The sequence below is a fragment of the Balaenoptera ricei genome, chromosome 18, assembly GCF_028023285.1.
Source record: "Balaenoptera ricei isolate mBalRic1 chromosome 18, mBalRic1.hap2, whole genome shotgun sequence".
Classification (NCBI taxonomy): Eukaryota; Metazoa; Chordata; class Mammalia; order Artiodactyla; family Balaenopteridae; genus Balaenoptera; species Balaenoptera ricei.
Genome location: NC_082656.1, coordinates 83,478,165 through 83,487,371, shown reverse-complemented (window position 1 = coordinate 83,487,371; position 9,207 = coordinate 83,478,165). Strand labels below are relative to the sequence as shown.

General features: G+C 53.8%; 1 protein-coding gene across 1 annotated transcript in view; it reads right to left on the bottom strand.

Moving 5' to 3' along the window:
- Window positions 1–9,207, bottom strand: part of CUL4A (cullin 4A) — a 45,220-nt gene that overhangs the window by 22,629 nt on the left and 13,384 nt on the right. The window contains exons 6-10 of the mRNA XM_059903151.1: window positions 6,914–7,076; window positions 6,437–6,526; window positions 5,387–5,469; window positions 3,334–3,401; window positions 1,015–1,133 (exon numbers count right to left, since the gene is read on the bottom strand). Of these exons, the coding sequence (XP_059759134.1) occupies window positions 1,015–1,133; window positions 3,334–3,401; window positions 5,387–5,469; window positions 6,437–6,526; window positions 6,914–7,076 (523 nt within the window). The remainder of the gene's footprint in view (window positions 1–1,014; window positions 1,134–3,333; window positions 3,402–5,386; window positions 5,470–6,436; window positions 6,527–6,913; window positions 7,077–9,207) is intronic.

The following is a 9,207-nucleotide window of genomic DNA, read 5'->3' as shown; positions in this document are numbered from 1 at the left end:
AACGTTATACCACGGGGTAGACAGCCAACATACTCAAAATATCCAAATCCAGCGCTGAAAATCATTTGCACCAGCTTGGTTATGTGAATCGCTTTGATGTTTGGGTTTCACGTAAGTTAAGTGAAAAAAACCTACTTGACGGTATTTCCGCATATAATTCTCTACTTAAACGTTCCGTTTTTAAAACAAATTGTGATGGGTGATGAAAAGTGGATACTGTACAGTAATGAGTGGATACTGTACATTAAAGAGATGGTGGGGCAAGTGAAATGGACCACCACCAACCACACCAAAGGCCAGTCTTCACCCAAAAAAGGTGATGTTGTATATATGGTGGGATTGGGAGGGAGTCCTCTATTATGAGCTCCTTCCAGAAAACCAAACGATTAATTCCAACAAGTACTGCTCCCAATGAGACCAACTGAAAGCAGCACTCGATGAAAAGCGTCTGGAATTACTCAACAGAAAACACGTAATCTTCCATCAGGATGACACAAGACCGTATGTTTCTATGATGACCAGGCAAAAACTGTTACAGCTTGGCTGGGAAGTTCTGATTCATCCACCGTATCACCAGACATTGCACCTTCAGATTTCCATTTATTTGTCTTTACAAAATTCTCTTAATGAAAAAAAATGCAATTCCCTGGAAGACAGTGAAAGGCACCTGAACAGTTCTTTGCTCAAAAAGGTAAAAAGTTTTGGGACGACGGAATTATGAAGTTGCTTGAAAAATGGCAGAAGGTAGTGGAACAAAACAGTGAATAAGCTGTTCAATACAGTTCTTGGTGAAAATGAAAAATGTGTCTTTTATTTCTACTTGGAAACCGAAGGAACTTTTTGGCCAACCCAATACTTACGCTGACAACAAACGGCCAAATGGCAGCTTTTAAAACGTGTTTACACCCGGACGGTATTCATCCCTGAAAATCCTGAGCACGAGTGACCTGGAGGGAGATGGGTGACGGCGGCCCCACGCCCGTCCCTCGCAGAGCCCGACCGACGGCCACGCACCTTGATGTACTCGCTCCAGTGCTGCAGCAGCGCCTGCTGGCCGCCCCGCACACGGCTGAACAGCTGGTACATCTGAGTGAGGTCGGGCACTCTGTTCTCATCCAACAGGTGGTCCAGCCCTGAGATCACACGGCAATGTTAGTTCGGCAGGGCGGGTGGGAAGGTGGCACTAGCAAAAGCTAGGCTGGGCCGGGGCTCGCGGCACACAGGGCCCCTGCAGACGCGGAAACCCAGGGGTCGGCTGGTTCCTACGCGGGCAAGGCCCCGTGACGCAGCCCACCAGGTGAGTCTTGTTCCCTGAGCACCACGCTGGGAGGTGTAGTTCCTACCCCTTCCCCGCTCGGAGGCCCCTTATTTGGCTAATGCAGCCAAGGTCCGAAGAACGCTCACACCAACTCTCTGACCTGGGAGCTTTACGACCCCAAGTCACTTCTGATTTAGTCCATCAGCCAGAAAGTATATGTGCCTAAGATAAGCTATCAAATCTAATCTTTTAGTTGATTTATTTTATTCACCTGTATAATAAATTGTGGAAGGAAAACATCTATTGTTTATCAGATACTTGGGAGGTGCTTAACAGCATTTTCTTAGGTCTTTACTATTTCAGGTTTTAACATTTTACAAAGATTTTCTAAAACCACCACTATCAGAAGAGCTTCATGAAGGATTTTCTAACCACCTGCTTTCTGATAACTGTGGGGAGGCAGTGAGGTTAGAGCGGAGAAGCTGTGAGCCAGTCACGTGACTGCAGCCTCAGCTTCTGCTGTAAATCAGGCACACTGTCCACACGTCAAAGACACACAAACGCGTCGGCTCTGCCGACGGACCCTGAGCAAGGCTCCAAATGTCTGTATTTCTCTCAATTACGATTTGATCTACTGATGCAGATAACTTATTCTACAACTGATTTACTGAAACGTTGAACGATGACTTAAAAATTCAAATATTATAGCTTTTAATTTTTCAAATGCCTTTAATAAAATTTAGACTATGCTCTTACATATATATAATTTACCATTTTCTTGAAACAATTTTGCTTATCAAAATACACACTGAAATGATTCATCCAAATTTCTACTGTCTACTTGAAGTTCCCTTTTCTTCTAAAAGTGACTCCTTTTTGGACCTCCCTGGTGGTCCAGTGGTTAAGACTCTGTGCTTCCACTGCTGGGGGTGAGGGTTCGATCCCTGGTCGGGGAACTAAGATCCCTCATGTTGTATGGCGTGGCCCCCCGCCCCCCCAAAAAAGTGACTCCTTTTTATTAATAAACACCTAGTAGGAAATCGGAGGACACTTGTTTCAGGTGGACAGTAAACCGAGGCCCCATCCACGTGGAAACGTAGCCAGTGTGTGGGTTCCAGTGTGATGTGAGCAGGAGACACCAGATTCGCACCCTGGCCCTTGGCTTTCGGGCCACGATCTGAGGCACTAGTGTCTCGCTCGGTTTTCCTGTAAACTGGGGCTGTTCTAGGACCCGAAGGCATTACATGAAGTACAGCAGATGCTCACGAACACTAATTCTCTCCTTTCGGCTTCATTCTGGTTTCACTTGGAAGCCCCACGTTTAGTGTCTCATTAGAGATAATATTACCATCCGGCAAAGCAGACCCCAACCAGACGCATTTGGGAGCTATTGGGCCTTCCCAAAATTAGACTTTAAGGTTACCAATATCTTGAAACAGATCCCGTGGCTCCAAAATGACTTTCAAACGTAACAGTAAATGATATAAAAAGCAACACTAAGCACTGAAGTGTGCAAGAAGGTTAGACTGTGCTCATTACAGTGAGGGTGGGAGTGAAAACGTCACATCACCTCTAACAGCACGGCGCTAAAACCGCACCGTTGGCCGTATGCCGCGCTGGCCCAGTCCGCCTCTGTCCTGGGACCATGGCTCCAGCAGCTCGTCTGCCGCGGAGCCGCAAGCAGGGCAGGGATGCAGCCCGCGGGCGCCCCCAGCCTGTCGGACCGCACGTGTCCACACCTGCGGGTCAGTGCCCAGGAGGGACGTCACCGTACAGGATGGGGCCTGTGAGCACAGCCCAGGCCGTCTGCCAGCCAGAGGGCCTCTCGCAACCAACCTCTCAGCCCAGAAAGGATTTCACGTGATTTTAGCTTAAACCGTGGTTCTTACGCGCGCCTTTCACTATTGTGTGTAATCAATTTTCCCCTCAGGGGCTAGTGTCCATCATTTTTCCGATGATTTTAGTGTCTGTCTTCTTACAACAAGTGTCCTCGCGTGCTTACAATGCTCCGCTAACTCTCTTACCAAATCAGGGACGAGCAATCAGTGCAGAGACACAGAGCTGGGAAAACCTACCTTTCTGCAGAATCGCTGTTAAATGTTCTCCTAACAGCTGCTTCTCCACACAGGCAATCAGTGGTTTCCTGGGAAGTAAACAGAGGCGTGTCAGGAAGGAAGTGCAGGGGAGAGCCTGTCGGCTGTGGAGGACGGGGACCCCCATCCACGCAGATGAGCCCAAGTCAGCACACGCCCAGCCATCGCCGACGCTGACACAGACTCAGGTCACCGGGGCCCCGGGAGAGGGGGGCACACCGAACGGGAGGCGCCCTCGCCCACCGCACCTGGGGACGAAGGCCGACCCGGGCGGGCTGCCCGCGACCCGGCCCCGCCCGGGCCCCACAGACGGCCTCCTGTACCCACAGCTGCCCCCTGCCCTCACTTCTTCCTGCCCGTTTTCCCCCAGGATCACTCTTCAAAATCTGACTTCTCAGAGAGGCCGCGGGAATGTCACGCGGGACACACAGCTGCTACTCCTGATTCATCACCCCCTGCTCGCTCAGTTCTTCTTTTAGGAGATCAGAGCCCCCGCTTCACTCCCAGGCGTAGTGACCTTGGCCTTCATTTTGAGGAACTTTTCACCGCACCATTTCAGGTGAACCTCAGGGCGACCCCTGAGAGAGGTGCGGCAGGCACTCGGGCTCCAGGCACGGAGGGCCCAGAGGTGTGGCCTGCACCGATGCCCACGGTGCCCGTCCCGAAGGTGGTGGTGCGCACGGGCGAGGCGGGGAGGGGCACCCGGAGCGCAGCCCTTAGGCTGCCGTGGCTCCCTTATCTGCCATCTCCCTCCTGTTTCTCTGAAAACCGTTTCTCACTCGGTGACCTTTGAACCGCCCGACACCACAGGAGCCACCTCGGGCAGCGCTCCTCGAAACCCTAACCCAGAGGGGGACCACCCTCTGCTCTGCTTAACTCTCAGACACTCCTAAGCGAGACTGGGGAGGGGGCAGTTATAACACAGCACCTACACGCCGGAGGGCGGGGAGGAGGGGCCGAGGGGCCCAGCGCCACCAGGCGCTGGACACAGTCTCCTCCACCTCCCCGCACCCTCCCACCCCCGTGGACCCCGCTTCGGCCCGACGGCACCGCCCTGCACCTGAGGTCCACACGGCATCTCCAGCTCCAGGTGTCTGAGAGCAGCCTCACCTCTGCCTCACGACCCTCTATTTTCCATGTTCTCAAGCTGTCACATCCTGTCCCTTTCTTTCATCCTGCCTGGCCCCTCCCCCCACCCCCGCGAGTCACCACGTTCTGCACATTGTAGCACTTTCCCTCTTAAAAACATCTCTCTTTTATGTCTCTCAGGTTTCTGCTCTAATCTTCCTCACTTGAACAAATATGTGCCTGACGCAGACATTCATAAAACCTGCCCTTGTACTTTTCCCTAGCTACTCACTGACCTCAGGTTTAGAGAAAAAAAAAATTTGGATGAAAAGAGAAGGGACTTACTTCCCTGGCGGTCCAGTGGTTAAGAATCTGCCTTCCAACGCAGGGGACGCGGGTTCGATCCCTGGTCGGGGAACTAAGATCCCACGTGCCGCAGGGCAACTAAGCCCATGGGCTGCAACTACTGAGGCCGTGCACCGTAACTACAAAGCCCACGCGCTCTGGAGCCCGCGCACAACTAGAGAGAAGCCCGCGCGCTGCGACAAAAGATCCCGCATACCACAACTAAGACCCGACGCAACCAAAAACAAATATAATAAGTAAATATTAAAAGAAAAAATAATGTGACTGAGTACTATAAGGAAAAATTACAGCTATATCACATGTCCAACAAAACTTTACAACCGAAATTGCCTATATTCAACGATACCTCGTTAACATAAACTTCTATAAATTTATTATACGTTTACAACATAAATTATAAATTGTCTATAGAAAATACCCAGTACCTCAGCCTGAATCATGACTCACCACAGGCCACGAGTCAGCGTGACTTACAAGTGCTGAGTGATCACAGACAACAAGCAAACTGTCCCTGGAGCAGAACACGTTCGGGTTCAGAGAGCAACGAGTGAGGCTACGAGAGGCTGCGGGTCACGGAGCTGAGCGCGGGAGTGGTACTCACTGTGTGCTGTGGTCTAGATACGTGATCACGCGGTCACCCTCCTCCCCCAGGCGCTTACTCACATGGTTCAGGTACTCTGGAACCTTCCAAACACAACATTTAAACACATCAGCAACAAAAACCTTCTTGTTACCCAAGAAGCTGAAATACTGTTTTCCTTATTTAAGAAAAAAAAGCAAAATGTACATTCAGGCCAAAATGTTAACAGACTACCAGGAGTGGGCGTGGTGAGGAGGGGGAGGGGGACACATGGCAGGAGGTTTCCTTCAACCCAATCCTGGAGACTGAAGGTAACGTCTGGAATGGGGGCAGGCAGCACAGCACGGTCCCGCCCTGCTCCCGGGGAGGGTCCTCCCGTCACTGAGGCCCGGGGACAGGTCACGGCACCCCCCGACCCACGCTTGGCGGGGTTGGCAAACGCCAATCAACAGACTGTTCCTCTGAGGCCCCAAAGAGAGTGGCTGCAGGAGATCTCAAAACACACTCTGAGTTTCCAGGGGTGAAGGGTCACCTGCCTGCACAGCAAAGGCCCCATGACAGGGGTCGCTGAGGCTCTGACCCCCCATCCTGTGACGGTCCCGAGGGGCTTCCTGCTGGGCTGGGCTCTGATACCCGAGAAACCGGCTATCAAGTTTTTGGGTTCTTATTACTACTAAACACGTTTTTTTCCCGTGGCTTTTTGGGTAATCTTTTCAATGCCTCACAGAGATGAAAATTTTTAACACGCCAGGTTTCTCTTTCATATTTAAGAATTATCTTTTAAACTCTTGTTTCAGCTTGAGTTCCTTTATGTATTTTAGAAGCTGTTTCACTAGCTTTTTTATTGGGGGCGGGGGGCAATAGAAGGGTTTCTAAATTAGGAGAAAAAAATTAAGCCTTTAATAAAGCCACAAAGAAGCTCATCACTAGGAATTTAAACTAGATTGTAGCTTTCGGAAGATTTTCAGTGAGATGTTTGCCAGCATGAAGAGACAAACATTTAGAAATCACACTTAGATGCACATCTATGAAGATGAAATAAGGCAATTCAGAAACATTTCGTTGTCTCACCTCTCTTTCTTGCATTAACCTTTGGCCTTCTGCAGCATATAAACAATTAGTTTCTTCCAAAAATTTCAGTTCAAATGAATCTTTATACACCTAAAAAATGAGCAGGGTTAATGACCAATTACAGCGAAGAAACCTAGCTCTCAGCTTGAAGTGCTGGTGCAGCCCCATGTCGAGTGCACACGGCTGCCGTGCCCTGTGCCCGCGACAAGCTGCCCGGGCCCGCCCAGCCCCCCTGCTCTGCCCAGGGCGCTCCCAGGCCCCAGCCGCCTCCCAGGGCACTGCGTCTGTGCGGCAAAAGCTGCCCCTTCCCCGGCTCCGGGTGAGTGCCAGCCGAGCCATTCCCCTCCCATACTGCCTACCAATACTGTGACGGCGTCAGCTCCGACGCCGACACCCTTGACACCTGGTCACCCGGGTGCAGGCAGCTGGGCGGGCCCAGCGCCTCCCCCGCGAGCTGTGGGGGCGCGCGGCGCCCACCTGGAGGTCGGAGAGCATGCCCAGGAGGCTCCGCAGCAGGCTCCGGTCCACGGCCTCCCCGCGGCGCTCCCGCGCGATCAGCAGCAGGGCGCCCTCGATGGTCTTCGTCTGAACCGTCCTGTCGCTAACAATGTGGTTTCTGAATAGTTCTAATCCCATATCCCTGGACAAACGGAGAAGACAAGACCTTCAGTTTCACTTCTTAGAAGTTCTGGGTGAAGCTCCAGCTACACTACGAACATCACCCCCAAGCTACTGACTTGCTAACTCTCTGGTCCAGGTGTCAAGAACTCCTGTTTTTGAAAAACGTTCATTCTGGACAGTCTGGCGTGCCTTGTATTTCTTTCCTCATCAACGCTGCCTCTTCCCTGCCTGGGTCAGCGGGTTCCCACCGTCCTGCCCGGCAGCCCTGGGACCCTCCGCCTGCCCTGCCGCCGTCCTCCAGCTGCCCCTCCTGTGTGGCCCTGGCCGCAGGACGACAGAACTGAGGGTGCAAACCAGAGTCCATCGCACTCCCTCAGCCCGCTCCCTCCGGATTCAGTGTGCTGTGCCCTCTCGCCACCTCTAAGCCCTGTTCTGTAAAGTCGCTTCCTTTCCTAGCTTCCTGGCCATCCGTTCACTCTGACCCAAGGCAGTGCGATTTCTCCTTCTACCACCGGGAAACCGCTTGTCTTTGTTTCCTGTAACCCACGCATGGGGCGGCTGGGGCCCTCTCTCCTCTCCGGAATTCCACGTCCCCTCTGCTCCTCTCTCCTCTCAGCCCCGACTCCTGCACGTCTCCTACTAGACACCCACGAACGTCTGCAGGACAGATCTTCGTTACTCAGAGAAGCAACCAGTTTGGAAAAGCTGCTGACGACAGGAAGTCACAGAGCTCCTCCTCTGTGCGGGGCTCTGTCCTAAGGGCTTCACCACCTCCTGATGGACTTCATCCTTAGCGCGGCTCCGTGAGGGATGACCGTCCTCCAGATGGAGAAACTGAGGCAGAGAGACTACAAGGAGCTTGCTGTGCCCAGCTCGCCGGGCTCCAGAGTCTAAACGTAGTTTGTAACGTGACCCTGCGGTCTAACCTGGAGGCACCGCCCAGAGCGTGAACCCGACCAGCCCCCGTCCACTGCAGCAGGCAGGGAAGCAAGTGTGCTCGTGCAGGACGGCACGGATCGCTGTGAGGCCGCGTGAGAAACCTGGCTGTGCAGTGGAGGCCCGGCCTGAGCTTTGCAGAGTCCGTGGGAGCGGCCCACTAGCTGAGACGGGAGGAGGTGGGCAGGGAAGCCTGCTGCGCCCAGGCGCGCCGAGGGAGGAGGAAGCCGCGGGCACATCCTGGCGGCTTTGCTGGAGCCTGAGCTGAGAGTGTGGCTTCAGAAGAAGGTCCTGCGGCGGCAGCCGCGCTGCCTCAGTTTCTCCATCTGGAGGACGGTCATCCCTCACGGAGCCGCGCTAAGGATGAAGTCCATCAGGAGGTGGTGAAGCCCTTAGGACAGAGCCCCGCACAGAGGAGGAGCTCTGTGACTTCCTGTCGTCAGCAGCTTTTCCAAACTGGTTGCTTCTCTGAGTAACGAAGATCTGTCCTGCAGACGTTCGTGGGTGTCTAGTAGGAGACGTGCAGGAGTCGGGGCTGAGAGGAGAGAGGAGCAGAGGGGACGTGGAATTCCGGAGAGGAGAGAGGGCCCCAGCCGCCCCATGCGTGGGTTACAGGAAACAAAGACAAGCGGTTTCCCGGTGGTAGAAGGAGAAATCGCACTGCCTTGGGTCAGAGTGAACGGACGGCCAGGAAGATAGAAAAGGAAGCGACTTTACAGAACGGCACTTAGAGGTGGCGAGAGGGCACAACATGCTGAATCGGGAGGGAACGTCCATGTGGGCACAGGCCAGGAGGACCGAGGGCGAGACCACAGACAGGCCCCGTCACCAAGGCTGAGCTGCTCGGGACGACGCTGGAAGTCGGGGACCAGGGACCCAGGGCAACGTGGGCACGGGGTTCCCGACTCAACACTGCCCCAAGCAGATGGACGCCACGCCCTGTGCCCGCCGGTCAGCAGAGCACCGGGAGGCGCCATCAGAGGGTGACCGGCTCCCCAGCCTTTCCCAGAGCAGAGGTGGAAGAGGTGACAGAAACGGGCTTCACAAGGCACTTCCAGGCCCGCAGGAGAACGTGCTGGACTGGCGGCTGCCCCTCACAGTGACAGACGCTTCCGGGCCGAGAGCCACCGAGGGGCAGGCCTGTGTGCCAGCGACCCTGGCACGTGTCATCAAGTCAACCATCGGAGACACAGGTCAGCCGCAGCCTCCACCAC